We start from the raw sequence: 18,707 nt of genomic DNA, 5'->3' as shown, positions 1-18,707 counted from the left end.
TTCTCAGCAGAAGAGCTATGAGATTTTTTTTATTAACATGAGCAAAAAAGTGTTATTTTTTTCTCTAATCGCTTTCTCAGAAAGGGCTGAATGGTTTTACTTGAAGCTTTCCAAAACAAATTGAAGCAAACAGCCGACATGGAAAATTAAAGACCAAATAGTTTAAGTTTGGCAAAGTTCAAAGCAACTGACTAATAATGAGAAGTGTTGGGCAACCTTAACTATAAGCATCAATACCAGCTCCACCTATAACTTCTATGGCCAATTTGCAAATGTAAATCTCACCAGACGCCGGGTTCGTTTTATAGTAAACTGGAACCTTGGATCTTACAGGAGAATTACACTGACACAGCTCCATCTTCCATAGTAAGCTGTGACCACTGGGATCCACTAGAAGTGCAAACTTACATGAAATCACAAGTGGCTCAAATTTATTACTGCTGCACATTTCCAAGTAATGAGAAGACAGGGAGCAGTTCACTGACAAAACATCTTGTTTTTTTGAAAGTTTAGATTAAAAAGGACACCAACTATATCTCCCACTTCTGTGAAAGTGTTGTACTTGCTGTAATTAGTAACATCTAAAACACTACTATACATGCACACACATACATATTTGTCTTATTCCCAGTTTTTTCACTCTGAATTTGCCTGCATTGTGTATATTCATGTTTCTCTGTTTCCCCTGCAGTCAGTTTCACCTAGTATTTTATGCTTTCACACAACTACAAAAAGGGAGAAAAACACTTAAAAAATAAGGAAACATTTGCAGAGACTCAGAGAAGATACAGTACCTGAAACTTCTTAATTCTTTTTTGGGGATTTTGACTAGATTTCTATTTGATGATGGCCCTTTTCTTTTTTAAAAAATTGATTTTATGGATATTATCGTTAATTTGATAAAAAAATCCCTCTATTTTGGCTGCTGTACAAAGCTTTTAAAGGTGGAAACAACAAAAATGAAGAAACCAGGAAGAAATACATCATTCTGCAGCAAACCCAGCTTCTTGCTACAAACTCTTTCCTATTTTGCAAACCTAATTAAATGTATTCTTCCCACACATCTCTGTTTCTTGGGTAATATACTTCACATTACAATAACACAAAACACGTTTTTATTGTAGGATACGGTGTAACAAATTAATTAAAAATGAACAGAAGAACATAAGTCAGGCCAGAGAAATTCACTGTCCCTTCAATGTATTTTCTAGGATGGATCATAGGTTAGTTTCCCTAATAACTAAGAATGGAAAAATATATGATAAAAAACATAGAAAGCAAACAATTTAACAAGAGCGAACGGATTAGTGCTACTGAAGGGAAAAAAGCAATTACCTTGAGAAGAAACAGTTTAAAGTAATGTCTGAACTTGCAGACATTTTAAACACACTAAGCAGAAGGCACATTTCATTTTAAAGGTAAATTTACATTAGAAGATAAAAAAAGTTAAGCCTAGCCAACCTTTTCCAACAGCAGCATAGTATGTAGTCAAACAACTGTACCTCAATTTATCTGAACTTTCAATGGAAAGATCTCTTTTTTAATTCTTTAAACCAGCTTTGTTAAAGGAGACATTCAAGTTATAAATAAGAAAGTCTCTTTTATATACACCCCTCAGACTATGTCGCTTTCCTCCTGAAAATCAGTTTTTTGTCAAATTTTGCTGAGCTTCGTCACGATCAGTACCCTCACAGTCTGGTCAAAAGCACTGCAGACACACAGACCCTTTTTGTCAGGGCTCCAATCAAGGCTAGAAATGGGCTGCGTTGACAAAGTCACATTCTGTAAGAGACTGACTGAACCTGCAACCCCCATCTCAACTCCTTCAGAATCCTTCTTTGAGCGCTGAGCAGGGTACTCACTGCCAATAAGAAATAAAACAAAACCAAACAAGCATGGTTTTAGAATATGTACCATAGACAAACACTACAAGAAATACCCACCCACAAACACACATTTGTTTGTTTTTCACAAGTCCAATTAGAAGGTGTCTCAGGTTTCCCAGAGACACTGAAAAGATCTGTGCTAAATATACTGAATCATAGTTAATCCAGCTAAGTCAATTTAAGTGAATAAGGGATAAAATGCTACATGATGAAATTCATCCCAGTTCAGGGAATCCATACAAGGCCATCAGCAGCATTTGAACCCTGCATTCAGGAACAAATTCATACCCCAACATCCAAGCCAGGCATCTCTCACTTCCAGGCTATGGAGCCACTCCATCTGAAGTAGGCTCCATTGGTGCTTACAAAGTCCACACACAGGAGTAAGAGAGGGTGGCCAGGGGATGAAGCTGAAGGATCCATTGGCTCTGCCCACTTCTTGTTAGCATGTGAAGTGTTACCACAGAGCAGTGCTCTATGCCATGTAGGGAATATACACCCCAAGTACAGTCCTCTGTATCCAGCTTATTCTGCACAGAAGAACTGACTAGGGATCCTCAACGAACTCCCCTTGACTCTCAGGATTAGATCCTAAATGTGAAAAGCAGCATTGTCTAGTGAACTGAGCGTGAAGCAGTGAGACAGGAGCACCCAAATTCTAACATACCCTTTGTTACTTGCTTGCTGTTTAGTTTTTACCCTTGGGCAAGTGACTTAACTTTTGTGCCTCAGCTTTCTATATATAACTGTAAGGATAATAGTATCAGCAGGGTAGCAGTGTTAGTCTGGATCTGTAAAAGCAGCAAAGAGTCCCGTGGCACCTTATAGACTAACAGACGTATTGGAGCATACCCATGAAAGCTTATACTCCAATACGTCTGTTAGTCTACAAGGTGCCACAGGACTCTTTGCAGCTTGTAAGGATAATATTAACCTACCTCATGGACTGGCTATGATGACTAACTTATGTTTGCACAGAGCTTCTAATACGTAAAATGCTAAGTGCTATTAAATAATTTAAGTCCAAAGCCTTTTTATACACTTCTCAGCAATACCTGCCACAACGAGAACTTTAAGAAATCTATTATTCAATTTAACATCTCATGAACTGACAATATGATTTAGATCTTGATTATATTAGGTTAAAGATCAAGGACCAAATTCATCCTTGCTGTAAACCCACAATGCCAATCAAGTTACAGTAGGGACTTTTTCAGTCTCTATTATGAAGTCCTGCCATGGTGTGAGAAACTACCTATTGTCTGTAATTTAATGAATTTAAATACATCTTTGGTTTGAACATGGGCCCCATACACATCTTCCAGGAAGACTTTTTGCAACACATGGTAGTTTTGTTATTTTTTCACCTAATTTAGAGTGGATAGTGAACACTTACTATTTCCAGAGATGAAGGCTCCCAGCTCCTCCACTAGTCATAAAGATATCCCTGTTCTGTGGCAGGTGCCGAACTTGCCACATGGTGGATTTGTGAGCCTAATAAATACCAGAGTTAGACAAAAATTAGTTACAGATTAGTCTCGTAAGTAAGGACTTTAGCCCTGATAAATATATCTGAGTGATTACAGTAACTTTAAGCATATTAGTAGTTTTCAAGGGAGTATTCACCTTCAGTAGGACTAGTAAGGTAAGTAAAGTTAAACATGTGCATACGTGCTTGCAAGGCCATAATCAGGAACAAGAATCATGTAACTACTGGATTTCCATACTCAGATATGAAGTAGTCACTATAAAGATAATTATTAATGCTAGCCTATGACTCTTTTCAACAATTACCAGAATTTGCTATCGAACATATTACAAAAGCCATGAAAAAATGAGTAAATATAAAATTCAAATCTAAATCATGTAAGCAGGGCATGTAGCAAGAATCAGGACAAACCAAAAAAGGCTTCAGACAATTATAGATCTCTGCTAGTAAGCAAGTTTCTACATATGTCCCAAAAGGAACGGTTTAACACAAATTATGATAGGATTTTCATTTTAATGTTTTGATTGCCATGAACACAAACTAAATTAATATTTTTAAGTGTTAAATGGTGAAACTAGTACTCTCATTAATACGTTTAATCTATTACAAGCTTTGATGATGTCAAAAAAAAGCAAATTAAATATATTGACATTGACCTATTACTTATTTAAACAGCCACATTAGTAATTTTATTGTTGAGATGCCTGGCTCTTGCCAGTGAATTTTACTCATCGTCAGACTGCTACTCATACAGGACCTGCACCAAACAACATGGTGGGTAAGAGACATTGGGAGAAGTGGGGAGAGGTCACTAGGGCAAAGATTCTCCATCCTTTGCATTCTGTAGACACCTCTATAGAAAATCATCTCTCTGGACCTACCTCCACTCCCTGTATCCCCAGTCAAAAAGTGCTTGATTATCTGTGGGCCCTTGGCGGTTCCCAGAATGAAGCTTTCTGAGAAAAACCATTGCAGTAGACTCAGAAAAACTCAGTTTATCTTCAAAAAGAGCAAGGAGTACTTGTGGCACCTTAGAGACTAATACATTTATTTGAGCATAAGCTTTTGTGCGCTAAAACCCACTTCACTGGATGCATGCAGTGGAAAATACAGTAGGAAGATATATCTATACACACACACAGAGAGAACATGAAAAAAATGGGTGTTGCCATACACACTATAATGAGAGTGATCAATTAAGATGAGCTATTATCAGCAGGAGAAAAATATCTTTTATAGTGATAATCAGGATGGCCCATTTCCAACAGTTGACAAGAAGATGAGAGTAACAGTAAGGGGGGGATAAATAAGCACGGGGAAATAGTTTTACTTTGTGTAATGACCCATCCACTCCCAGGCTTTATACTTGGGATACAATTAAGATTCAAGTCCCATCATTTTAGATTGCAATCACTTTTACATTACACTTCCAAGGTACACATCTACTTATTAAACCAATAAATAAGAATACTAAAGCACTGGAAAAGACTCTCTGATAGCTAATAAATGGTGTTCTAGGCTAGGTTATCACATTTAGAAAGAACTCAATATTTACATATGTCCCCCTGGCCTACAAGCAGTGGACATCCTCCATATATCTCATTTCTCTGCTTTTACATCCTCCTCAATGTCTCATATTGTGGTGAGCGTCCTTCTGGCCAAGTCCACCCGCAAAAACCCTGGCCTTAAATGGACAAAAAGGAAACTCCTCTGAACGACAACACTCCCTCCTCCTCAGTGAGTAGATCATGAGCAGAAGCTGAGCCAGAGTCTCCCACACAGCAGCATACAGAACAAGCAGCCTGCTCCACTTTCCACATCTTGAAATGATGTATGTTACCTTTCATATGGTTGATTCATGTTTTTTGAAGTTAAGGTTAGATGCTAACAAGCACTCACAAATCCCACTGAAGTCAGTTGGATGATGGGATGCTCATCACATCATATGACTGCCAATGAACATTCAATCTGCCCAGCTTCACACCTCCTACGCAATAACGTTAAGCTTGCAATGTTTCCAGAGCAGCTTTGGAAGAGTAAGTATGAAATTTCTCCCTTAACAAGAACAGCCTTCCCTTATACCGTACCTTCTCTGAAATGGAAGCAAAACCTTTAGTTGGATGCTGAGTTCTCATATCAAAAACATGAAACTTTCCTTCGAGCGATGTGGCCACTAATTTATTCATATTTATATCTTTTCTGTCAAATTCCACACTGCAAACCTAGAAATAAAACACACACATATTCACTCTGAAATTCAGCTTATCACTGAAGAAGCATTTATTTTAGGTTTGTAAAATATGGGCCATCATAATCTCTAGCTACATTTACAATGGTAATAAGAATGCAACTGACTTAAGACACAACCAAATTCAACAAGATCTAAAAACACCTGAACCTACTCAAACAGCATGTTCTCAAAATACCTGCATAAATTGATAGGACTTGCAGCATACTCTGAAAACAAATAATATAGGACAATAGTTCTCAATCTCTTCCCTATTGTGAACCCAAGTTACAAAATAAATAAGTTTCAGGACCCTGTCCATCTAGCCATAAAAATAAGAATGATCCCCAATCTAAGAACCCATGAACTAGGTTTTGTTGGCCCAATGGAGAAAAAATCCTCTGTAGATTTTATCCTAGTGAGAATCTGAGTAGGTTTCAAATAGATACAGTGACCCTTTAATTCTTCCACATTACAAACAAATTTAAATTAAAACATGCCTTTATGACACATTACCCCATTCTTAATGTTGGTCTCCCATCGCAATGACATGTTTTTTAGGTCAAATAATTTAATGTCACCATTGTCATAGCCAGCACACACAACACGCTCCTCTTGATTGTAGGCATTGCCTGGAAATAAAGAGACAACTATTTAGATGTATAAAAAATTATCCCCACCACACTGTACAACAGTCATGAATTAAAGTCTGCAATTTTAACCTGTATTTGTACCAGAAAAAAAAGTCATTGGAACGTTTGTAATTAGCGTGTTAGGTGAAGGATCTGATTTTCAAGTAGTTTTCAAAATAGCTAGTTCTACCCTTTAAAACAAAAGTACCCAACTGATCATCCCCCCGATTCCTGCCTAAATTGCATACACCACCTCATATATGTATGCATCCCCTCCAGAAATGGTTGTGTCTGCTTATCAATATATGTTCCTGGGTCTAATAACCAATTCCTGCATAGCAATTCAAATAGACGTTGGTGCCTGGAAAACTATAGACAATTTCTCTCTGTTCCTATATAATATGATGAATTTTCAGAAAATATTCTAATATATTTAATTCATCCAATTTAAAAATACAATATTCTCTAAATAGTAGATGAAGTGCCTGATCCTGATACTCCTATTCACATAAGCAATCCAAAAGCATCCGGCATGTGACTAGATTCTGAACCATACACAGGCTTTGCAGTACACCATGGCACAGAGACAGCTTTAGTAGACCTTCTCTCTGCAGTCTTCAACACATTCCATCATAAGAGCCCTGCTGAGCTGCTTGCAAGACCTAGCTGTAGGGGATGGTGCAATACTATTATAAATCATTTCTCTCTAACAGTACCCAAGAAATAATGACAGAAAGCGGCTCATCTCCAAGAGTCCTCACATATGGAGTTCCACAGAAATCAAAACTGTCTCTCTCAACTTCAGTATCTGTAGAACTCTTGGAAAGGATCTGAGAGATATGGGAGCTGTTGCCAAAAATATATTGATGACACCAAGCTCTGTAAAAACCTTCTCAGCTGACACGATCACCTATGCATCACTGTCTGAAAGAAATTAGCAACAGGGTGACAAGCAGATGGCTCAGATTGCACTCAGGCAAGATTTAAGCAATGCTGAAGGGAAAGGGAAATAACGAGAAGCTAGTGAAGGCTCTGCACATCACTTGTCAAGGTAGTACATAGTCTCTGGGTCTTAGCCCTGGTTTACACTGCAAGCTTTTGTCGATACAAGTACATCACTAAGGAGTATGGAAAATCTACATCCCTAAGCGACGCAGTTATACCGACCCAACACCCGGTGCAGACAGCTATATATCGACGGAAGGTCTTCTCTCGTTAACATAGCTGCTAACTCTTGGGGAGGTGGAGTACCTACACCAAACAGAGAAGCTCTCCCATTGGCATAGATAGTGTCTTCACTAAGTGTTACAGAGGCACAGCAGTACTGAATGTGTAGACAAGACCTTAGTGGAGTCATCACTAATTCTGAACAATTAGATAGCAACAGTGATAAGCAATGCCTTCCACTACTTTACCAGAAAAGTACAGCTTTTACTATGGATTTAATGGCAGTAATCCAAGCATTTATCACTAAACTGATCAATTTAACCCACTGAATCTCTAGCTAATGATGGAGGAAACCAAAAATACCAGCTTGTACAGCACACAGAAACGGGTCTCCTTAGCAAGAAAAATGCTGAAAACACAGATGGATACTCTGCTCAGTTCATTAGCTCCCAGTTCAAGTCTCTGTTCTTAATATTTAAGGCAATTAAGTTGGAACTGTGCTACATCAGAGACGGGCTCTCAATCCACGGAGTCAGCTAAATTCTTCCTGGACAATACAGCTACAAGTACTGGGATTAACCTTTCCAGAGTCAGAGATAAGCTCTTCACTGCAGGAGGCCATTGTCTGTGGAACAGACTTATGTCTTTCTGTAAATTAAGTCGAAATCTGATTGCTTTCAGAGTATTTTGCAAGACTTGTCTTTGACAGTTTTGGGAATGCCTTTTTGCAAAAAAGGCAATGAATAACAAAGCTACATAGTAAGCAAAAGTTAACTAACCGGAGAGCAGTGAAAAGCAGCATCTACTATGGCACGATCTCCATACAAAACTTAATTACTGTATGGAGGTACTAAGGTACTTATATAATCTTTACTTATGCACGTTATCCCATTGAAGTCAACAGGACTATTTGCATGTCTGAAGATTATTCACATCAGGAAAGGCAGAAGGATCAGATTATTTCTGAATGAAAATGCACAACTAAAGGGAAAGATGCACTAAATATTTTCAGGTTTCAGAGTAGCAGCCGTGTTAGTCTGTATACACAAAAAGAAAAGGAGTACCTGTGGCACCTTAGAGACTAACAAATTTATCTGAGTATAAGCTTTTGTGAGCTACAGACTAAAACTTAGTCTCTAAGGTGCCACAAGTACTCCTTTTCTTTTTGTAAATATCTTCAGTGTAAATCCCAGTTTATTTCCCCCATACACAGCTGAACACAGAAGAGCCATATGAGAGGAAGGAAAAGCATTAATTGGCCATTTTCCATAACCAACAGGCACTGCAAGAATGGCATGGGTTAAAAAGTACAGAAAGTAGTTTAAGTTGTACATTACCACATTTCTTGACTTAGAAAGTTTAAGAGAAATAGTCACGATTTGTTTGTTTTGATTGTCTTGATTATCGCCTCCCTGCTTCCAGTGGCAGACGAGATGGATAGCTGCTTGCAAGTTACAGACTAAAACTGAAAAGCTTATCAATTTACCAAATGCTACTGTCCAGCAGTCTCTCTTGCTCTCGCCTTGTACTGGTTCCATATTAGCAACAGGTGTATCTTTTTGTCTTGGGTCCCACACTTTCACAGTTCCTGTAATAATAATTATACTGAATTTTAGATTACTGATACAGTAGCATATTGTATGCATTCTCCACTCTCCAACTTGCTTTAGGGAAGACATTCCAAACATTTGCATGTCTGATCTCTAACAAAGCTGATTGCATGTATGGAAAGAAAAACAGAGCAGAAACGAGGAAAAGGGTTTGTTTCAATACTTGAAAAGTTCACTGACACACAGCCTATCCAATTTCAACTAAGTAATAGTATGATTCACATTGCTAAACAGAATTGTCTACAGTTTGCTTTAAGTTCTAGCCTTCTTCCTAACCCTATCTTCATTCCATGGAAGTGGTACAGTTTCCACAGCTCATTTGCCATAATTTGTATTTACCTTGTTTCATATGCATTCCTTTCCACCCTCTGTTATGTTGATTTTTTTTTTTTTTTTGGGCTAGAGCCTCTAAATGAAGTGAAAACTTTGTCCCGTTGGACTTAAAATAGAACAAACAGCATATAGATCTCATTGCAATATAATTGCAACCATATCAGATGGCAGCCAGAGGTTCCCACAGTTGAAGAGACCCACCTCGTCATTACAAAATTCACTAGGCTAAGAAAAATAACTGCCAAGGCGTGGTAATGGATTGGAGCAATCAATAACTCTTGCAATCAACAAACCAGTTTTCCCACTGGCACTCAAGTAAACTGCCATCTCCTCCCCACCTCCACATTTAATTGCATTGGTTTTAAAAACCATGATTGTTTCAAAACAAAAAGGTCAGCTGGGCAATTTTCAATATGTCATAGGGCTAACAGCAGCAGTAACAGGAGCCACCCATAGATACAGAAGCTGCCTCCGTTATAGCTATCAGCAGCTGCTTAAAAAAAGTTGCAAATGGCTTTAAAACATTCCACCTTATGCATGAACATAAAAAGGCATGAGAATGTGTAAAATAGGGCATCTATCCCCCCTAAGGGCAGTTGTGACCTTGAGTCAGCCAGCCTTGTTCCAAGGCTTGGCTGCTTTAAGAAGTGGCATTCTGGGACTTATAGGAAGGACAAGCCAAGCTAAAGTAAGTCCTCTGACATGGCTATAGTAGAGGAAACACCTGTGGCTCAGTCACTTAGTAAAGAGAGAGACCCCTGTAGGAGGCTAAGCTTGCTGGGCAAGGGAACCTCAGTTAGGAGGGTCTGTAAGAAAGGCCAGACTGGAGGCCTTGGATGTAGAGTAACAGTCAAGCAGAGTGTAGGAGGAAGCCCATTCACTGGCCCTGCACCATCAGGGAAAAGAAACTGTTTGAATCTGGGGAGTGCTTGAAAGGACTGTGAAGTCTTGGAGAGTGAGCTAGAAGACTTGCTTTGAGCTGAATTGTTATTTATGTTGATAAATCAGACCGTAGGAGGGGAGAGTTAGTTCAAAAGCATCAGTGATGTGGCACTATGATTGACACGGAAGAAGGTAAATTAAGGCACTGGATGTGCCCAACTGGATAAGCTGCTGCTAACCAATTCCTTCTAGGCCCCACATGAGCTGGCTAAAATGTATTTTATCCTATTAGGCCAGTTTTTAAAGTTTCATTGTAAAGTTAATGCAGACTGGGCTCAAACTCCAATCAAATCTTGTAAATAGTATTTTCTTGGCAAAGATTAAAGGAACTTTAAGGCTTGCTAACTCACCATCTCGGCTCCCGGTCACAATTTCTGGTGCTCCTTCTCCAATCCCTAAGCCACCTACGCCATCTATACTATTTATGATTTCTTTATGGCCCTTCACAGAGTACACTGGAATCTCTGGAGCTTCCAGGTTCCTAGACAACAGAAAAGAACAGACAGCATATTGTATACATGTTCCATGGTGCTCTACTATACTGTACAAAAGGGAGAGAACGCTGTATCCGAATGCAGGCTACAAATGCAACATGATGGCTCAGACTTGCGCTGAGAACAACACAGCAAAGTTACAACCATAAGGCTTTCTTCTAGAAAGGTCTAAAATGGAAAAGGGTGAAACTGTTTCCCCACTCATGTATGATTTCATCTACTTTTGAGGCTGTTCAGAATTGCTCTATTAACTCCAAAAAAATGTGTGGATCTCGAATATTCATCTGACTATTCACTCTTACCATGCAAATGAATCTGCCCTGGCAGCTATGTGCCTTAACTAGTCAATCATTTAAAATCAGCTAGTCTCAGTCAGTATTGCACAAATCACTAGTCAGAATGAGCAAGAAAAATAATTTCCCTGAATTAGGGATCAGAATGCAACTAAAGCTGGTTAAGTTCTGTGAAGTAGAAATTTCATTGAGAGAATGCTACATCTAGGTACTGAATGTCATTTATGAAAAAGCATGTTGAAGCTGAGCAGCTGGAAGCTTACAACAAAACAGGTTAAAGGGAACAGTAAATACAGATCTCGATCTACCCACAAACACGAAGAGCCAGGTAATACTATTGAGAATATCTGCTTTACTGTTCAATTCATTTTTCTACGTTAAACTCCTCAATGTCCTACAAGTTGCATGACATCATACTACCCAAATTTATATTTGGTATACAAATTTTAGAATAGTATTTTAGTCTAGGACAACTCCAAAAAATTAGAATCCTCACATTACAAACTTTTAATATTGTTTATTAGGATGGACTCAGGGTCAAAATGTTGTATCTAACTGTATTTTCAGTGAGGATTTAAGATGACCCTTTGGATCCATTTTAACCAATTCTCTGCCTGAAGATCTTCATCTTTAAAGGAAAGTCCATCATTTCTGCTTTAATACTGGTCTTCTATTTGGAATCCTCCCAGGTTCTTACTTTTCTTCTAATTTTCCAATTCTGCTTTGTCTCTCCTCAATTCCTTGTCATTTAAAGAGCAATCATACAAACTAACAGTCACCCTCTATCAATACCATTCTTAATATTCCAGTGAAATGGAACCTTTCACTAGTCTCTTGGTGGAATGCTAATAAATTGTATCAGATAATTAAAATCTATTTTGAAAGTCTGTAAAGGTTTCCTTTTATATTTTCAAAAAATTTACCGACTTGTATTAATCTGAACATGTTCTCTGAATCCGGCTGTTGGTAACAATAGCCAAAGCATTAAGAAAAATGTGTTCATAATCTGAACTGTAAATTGAATGTAGAAAATAAACCTCATTTTAGAAACTGCCAGAACACATATGGCTGTTATTTTTTACCCAAAAGCCTCTTTTCCACATGAGGAACCTTTAGGAATAGGAACAGCTTTCTGCTACCTGGAGCTAGAAGATTTAAATGAATCAACAATATGTTGTTTTATCTTAATTTTGTTCAATAGTTTTACTTAGGATGTGAATTCTTCAGGAAGAGACTGTCTCTGTTTGAGTGTGTATGCTCAAGGGAATCTGATCCATGACTGGGGTCCCTAGGCACAACTATAATACAGATAAACACACAAAAACAGGGCAAATACAATAGGCCTGAAATGTGAGTTCAAGTATATCATGTACAGTAAGGGGTATCCTGAGAGGAGCTAGTATTCTTACCATATATTAAGGTTTCCACCAAAGTCCCCAGTAGCTAGATATCTCTGCTGTAGAGATGTAGCACCAAAAGTTCCACATTTAATAGGTTTGGCCTTTTCAATCTAAAAAGGGTAAAATTTTTGTTAGCATATCAAAAAATCTCAAAAAACCCACACAATGGATAAGCAGCTGCTTGAAAGCCACACTACTAGCAGGCTTCAGTGAACTTTCAATAAGATATTCAGTATGAAATGCAAACAAAATATTCTGTGGCAAAGGTATACCACATTGTAGCTTATTCTATGATTTTAAAATTTCATATCACTACATAATGTCGATTTGATTGATTAAGAAAATAATCATTCATTCTCCTTCCCTCTACCCGTCTCACTAATAATACTCAAAGCCTGTTGTCGCTACTGATTTGCAAATATAAAGCAGAGGAAATTTTAGCTCTTCTTAGAGATCTGCTAGCATGAACATAAGAGATAATTAAGCCATTCTTTCTATTAGTCTGGAACAACACTGTTTGTGTGCCTTATATGTTGCATCCCTACAGAACCCTATAACTTGAGAAAGTTTATGTACTATTATCCCTGTAGATCTTAAACTCTCTTTATACAACTGAAAAGGAGTATTTGTGGCACCTTAGAGACTAACCAATTTATTTGAGCATGAGCTTTCATGAGCTACAGCTCACTTCATCGGATCTGTAGCTCACGAAAGCTCATGCTCAAATAAATTGGTTAGTCTATAAGGTGCCACAAGTACTCCTTTTCTTTTTGCGAATACAGACTAACACGGCTGTTACTCTGAAACCTGTCTTTATACAACTGAGGCACTATTGTTACTGCAGATTAGTAAATCCTCAAAGGTTACTTCAATTTAAAAAACAACTGCTCTACGTAAGCAGTCTGTGCACCTAAAAAGCCATCATGGTGCCTAAAATTGATGAAACCTTGTATAACTAGTGTCAACAACGTTGTATACATTCTTTACACATGTAGTTACTAACTGAATACCTACAAGCACTCAACGCAGAGAGGACTCATGAAAATCTTTAGTTATATGGCCAAACGCTGGACCTTAAGAAGGAGAATTTTGGCATTCATTTAAAACAAACAGTAAGTTTTGAGAATTTTACTTGGAAAGATACCATTTTCAAGACTAACTAATAAACAGATGCAAAAAGATTATTAAAGCTCAATGGAACATCAAAAATCATGAATTAGACTCCCAAAAAGATGAGATTTAAAAAATAAAACTGAAGTTCTTTTTATTTGCCCTCTGGGTTTTAAGCACTCAGGGTCACATTCTCAAACTTTTCTTCACAGCCAAGAGAGCTAGGAACTATTTTTGGTTTTAAATTGAAGATGAGATTCCCACAATCACATGAATCCAGAAGCTGGAGCTTTAAACCCTCCCAACGTGAGACCTGGCAACAGTGTAACTAGGCTACACCTCCACAACAGGAGGCTGTTGAAACCTAACGATGTCCAGCCACCACAATCCCTTTTAAAAAGGAGCAGATAAATTTGGGTGTGTCCCAGTAACAGCCAGGATAAGGGTTTTGGGAATATGTGCATAATTGTGAGATAGTAATGGACAGAAATTGATTTAGAGGAGAGGTGGCATTTCCCCCTCACCCGCACAACTGATGAACAGAAAAGAAACCAGGTAGAGGATCCAGCTAGAGGAACCTCAGCTAGTTAGTGAGAAGCATTTAAGGTCAAGGAGTACTAGGCTGGAGGATGCATATTATAGTCTGGGGATAAGGGAGGAGTATTTTGAGAGCACATCCTGCTCTAAAATCCAAATAAAGACACATCCTGCTCTAAAATTCAAATAAAGTACTGTCTGATTTGTAAAAACTCGATTAGGAACAGTAAACTGGATAACACATTCATATATACATACAGCAGAAAAACCTACCTGAGCTGATTTTAGGAAACAAATTAGCAGCCAGCATTATTGCAAGGTGCCTGCTAAAATCCCTGAGACCCCCAACTGAAGCAAGAAAGTACTACTCTAATTACAACAACAACAAAAATATTTAGCTTCAAATCATGAAAAAAATGTTACAGACAGAAGGTTTTTGCCATCCTGAGTTGAACAGTAAGAAGTCAGACTAAACTTTTTAAAAGATAAGGAGAAAAATTTAAATGTTCCTTTCACATTTCTAATGTATTACTTTCAATGGGGGAGGGGAGAAAAGAACTCTAGACTACACAGCTAGGATCTTTAAATTTTAAACCTATTTTAAAACAGCCTTAGTAGAACCACTCCTTCACCCTCTCTTCACATCCTCCCACAATGCATGCAGCATATAGCTTTCAGAGTAACAGCCATGTTAGTCTGTATTCGCAAAAAGAAAAGGAGTACTTGTGGCACCTTAGAGATTAACCAATTTATTTGAGCATAAGCTTTCATGAGCTACAGCTCACTTCATCGGATGCATACTGTGGAAAGTGTAGAAGATCTTTTTATACACACAAAGCATGAAAAAATACCTCCCCCCACCTCACTCTCCTGCTGGTAATAGCTTATCTAAAGCGATCACTCTCCTTGCAATGTGTATGATAATCAAGGTGGGCCATTTCCAGCACAAATCCAGGGTTTAACAAGAACGTCTGGGGGGGGGGGCAGGGGGTGTAGGAAAAAACAAGGGGAAATAGGTTACCTCAGGCCCTACGCTACCAGCACTCCCAGCTACCTTCAAGACACCACTGACTTCCTGAGGAAAGTACAATCCATCGGTGGTCTTCCTGATAACACCATCCTGGCCACTATGGATGGAGAAGCCCTCTATACCAACATTCCACACAAAGATGGACTACAAGCCGTCAAGAACACTATCCCTGATAATGTCACGGCTAACCTGGTGGCTGAACTTTCTGACTTTGTCCTCACCCATAACTATTTCACATTTGGGGACAATGTATACCTTCAAATCAGCGGCACTGCTATGGGTACCCGCATGGCCCCACAGTATGCCAACATTTTTATGGCTGACTTAGAACAATGTTTCCTCAGCTCTCGTCCCCTAACGCCCCTACTCTACTTGCGCTATATTGATGACATCTTCATCATCTGGACCCATCGAAAAGAAGCCCTTGAGGAATTCCACCATGATTTCAACAATTTCCATCCCACCATCAACCACAGCCTGGTCCAGTCCACACAAGAGATCCACTTCCTGGATACTACAGTGCTAATAAACGATGGTCACATAAACACAACCCTATACCGGAAACCTACTGATCGCTATTCCTACCTTCATGCCTCCAGCTTTCACCCTGACCACACCACACGATCCATTGTCTACAGCCAAGCTCTGCGATACAACCGCATTTGCTCCAACCCCTCAGACAGAGACAAACACCTACAAGATCTCTGTCAAGCATTCTTACAACTACAATACCCACCTGCGGAAGTGAAGAAACAGATTGATAAAGCCAGAAGAGTTCCCAGAAGTCACCTACTACAGGACAGGCCCAACAAAGAAAATAACAGAACGCCACTAGCCATCACCTTCAGCCCCCAACTAAAACCCCTCCAACGCATTATTAAGGATCTACAACCTATCCTGAAGGATGACCCAACACTCTCACAAACCTTGGGAGACAGACAGCCCCCCAACCTGAAGCAAAGACTCACCAGCAACCACATACCACACAACAGAACCACTAACCCAGGAACCTATCCTTGCAACAAAGCCCGTTGCCAACTGTGCCCACATATCTATTCAGGGGACACCATCATAGGGCCTAATAACATCAGCCACACTATCAGAGGCTCGCTCACCTGCACATCTACCAATGTGATATATGCCATCATGTGCCAGCAATGCCCCTCTGCCATGTACATTGGTCAAACTGGACAGTCTCTACGTAAAAGAATAAATGGACACAAATCAGATGTCAAGAATTAGAACATTCTTAAACCAGTCGGAGAATCTCTCCGGTCACTTCAATCTCTCTGGTCACGCGATTACAGACATGAAAGTTGCGATATTACAACAAAAAAACTTCAAATCCATACTCCAGCGAGAGACTGCTGAATTCGAATTCATTTGCAAATTGGATACAATTAACTTACGCTTGAATAGAGACTGGGAGTGGCTAAGTCATTATGCCAGGTAACCTATTTCCCCTTGTTTTTTCCTACCCCCCCCCACCCCCAGACGTTCTTGTTAAACCCTGGATTGGTGCTGGAAATGGCCCAACTTGATTATCATACAAATTGTAAGGAGAGTGATCACTTTAGATAAGCTATTACCAGCAGGAGAGTGGGGTGGGGGAAGGTATTTTTTCATTCTTTGTGTGTATAAAAAGATGGATGAAGTGAGCTGTAGCTCACGAAAGCTCATGCTCAAATAAATTGGTTAGTCGCTAAGGTGCCACAAGTACTCCTTTTCTTTTTGCGAATACAGACTAACACAGCTGTTACTCTGAAAACTTTCCACAGTATGCATCCAATGAAGTGAGCTGTAGCTCACGAAAGCTTATGCTCAAATAAATTGGTTAGTCTCTAAGGTGCCACAAGTACTCCTTTTCTTTTAGCATATAGCTCATATGCTGTTGTGGCGGCAGCACAAAGTGAGAAATGAAGCTAGCCAGTTTCTAGGAAATATCAATGTAATACCTGTCACTGAAGCAGATGCATTTTAAAGATGATCTTCAAAGTTTGGTTTTTGTAATTGGGTTTATGTCCTTTTTTTATGATACATAAAGTTGGCCTGAAAGTTTATTGTTTACATTTTTTACCTTGTCAATAAAAGTTGGCCTGTGTGCAATTTGATTGCCACCCTTCACTCCAGTGGTGACTGCATTTCACTGCTACATATGTTTTACCAGACGACTTTGGGGTCCTTTGAGACTGAGGGCACGTCTTCACTAGCAACATTAAAGCACTGGTCGTGGCAGTGCTTTAACGTGGCTGTGTAGTCACGGCATAGCGCTAGGAGAGAGCTTTCCCAGTGCTATAAAAAAACCACTTCCACGAAGGGAACAGCTCCCAGTGCTGGTGCACTTTACAGCGCTGAAACTTGCAGGGCTCACAGGGGGTGTTTTTTCATACCCCCGAGTGAGAACATTGCAGCACTGTAAAGTGCCAGTGTAGAAAAGCCCCAAAGGTGCCCTTAAAACGTAGCATATGAAGTGAAATTCATGTACCTTATTGATGACTGCAGCAAGAAGGACTCAATTGTTTGACCAGATCTTTTCCATCTTTCATTTGTCAGGTGAGAGAGAAAAATGGGTCCGTTGTCTGCAGTTTTCCAGTATCCACGTCTACAGGCTGGAAGCCAGGTGCTGACAGCATGGTGGGGCCATTTTAAAAAGTCAGAGGATAGCTTTGTGCTTCCACACAGCAAGGGGCCGGGATGGCACAAGGCTTGTGCTCCGCAGCGGACTCCACGCAGGCCGGGCACGGGCCCCAGCGTTGCTATAGCAACCACCCCTCGCGGAGCCGGGGCTGCGGGCCCCAGCGTTGCTATAGCAACCACCCCTCGCGGAGCCGGGGCTGCGGGCCCCAGCGTTGCTATAGCAACCACCCCTCGCGGAGCCGGGGCTGCGGGCCCCAGCGTTGCTATAGCAACCACCCCTCGCGGAGCCGGGGCTGCGGGTACTGGAGGAGCAGGACTGTCCCGGGGCCTGCTGGCCCCCACAGGAACAGAGAGCCGCTCACGGGGGCGGGGCACAAAGAAGGGCCGATAAGAGCCACGGGCCTGAGAACAGCAGAGACCGAGACGCGGGAAGCAGGTGTAGCGGTTACCGTGGGGCTGCTCCCTGCAGCGCCCACGAGGTGTGTGTGTGTGGGGGGGGGGGGGGAGGGTCGGTGTATGAGCAGCCCCCCACCGCCCCAAAGGGCAGGGTGTCCGCAGCACCCGGGGGCGGTGGCGGGCCCCGCGCCGGCCGGCCGGCCGGCCACTCACCTCGCGCAGCAGGCTGAGGCGGCCGCTCTGCAGCTCGTAGAGCTGGATGACGCCGGTGCCGCGCGGGACGCTGCCGAGGCAGAGGAGGCGCGCGCTGCACGGCACCCATTTGCACTCGAACACGGTGTAGTTCAGCGACTGCTGCACGTGCGTGATCAGCTGCGGCTTCTCCAGCCCCGCGCCCGACATACCGCGCGCCGGCGCCGCCCCAACCGCCACCGCCTTTGGCGACTACACACATGCCAGGTGCGCAGGCCCAACGGTAACATCCGGGGCTCAGCCCGCCTTCCTGGGGCTCCTAGGAGTTCCGT

General features: G+C 40.7%; 1 protein-coding gene across 1 annotated transcript; it reads right to left on the bottom strand.

The window, feature by feature from the left end:
* Positions 1–1,098: 1,098 nt before the first annotated feature.
* DNAAF10 (dynein axonemal assembly factor 10) lies at positions 1,099–18,596 on the bottom strand. The gene is made up of 8 exons (XM_084623827.1): positions 18,397–18,596; positions 12,483–12,583; positions 10,637–10,767; positions 8,888–8,989; positions 6,119–6,234; positions 5,463–5,597; positions 3,283–3,380; positions 1,099–1,861 (listed from the first exon to the last, which is right to left on the bottom strand). The coding sequence occupies exons 1-8, from the start codon at positions 18,583–18,585 to the stop codon at positions 1,654–1,656; spliced, it is 1,080 nt and encodes a 359-aa protein (XP_084479953.1). The 5' UTR covers positions 18,586–18,596; the 3' UTR covers positions 1,099–1,653.
* Positions 18,597–18,707: the final 111 nt, after the last annotated feature.

This window comes from Lepidochelys olivacea (genome assembly GCF_965140295.1).
Source record: "Lepidochelys olivacea isolate rLepOli2 genome assembly, chromosome: 3".
Lineage (NCBI taxonomy): Eukaryota > Metazoa > Chordata > Testudines > Cheloniidae > Lepidochelys > Lepidochelys olivacea.
The sequence above is the reverse complement of the archived record's forward strand: the minus strand, read 5'-3'. Positions and strand labels throughout refer to the sequence as shown.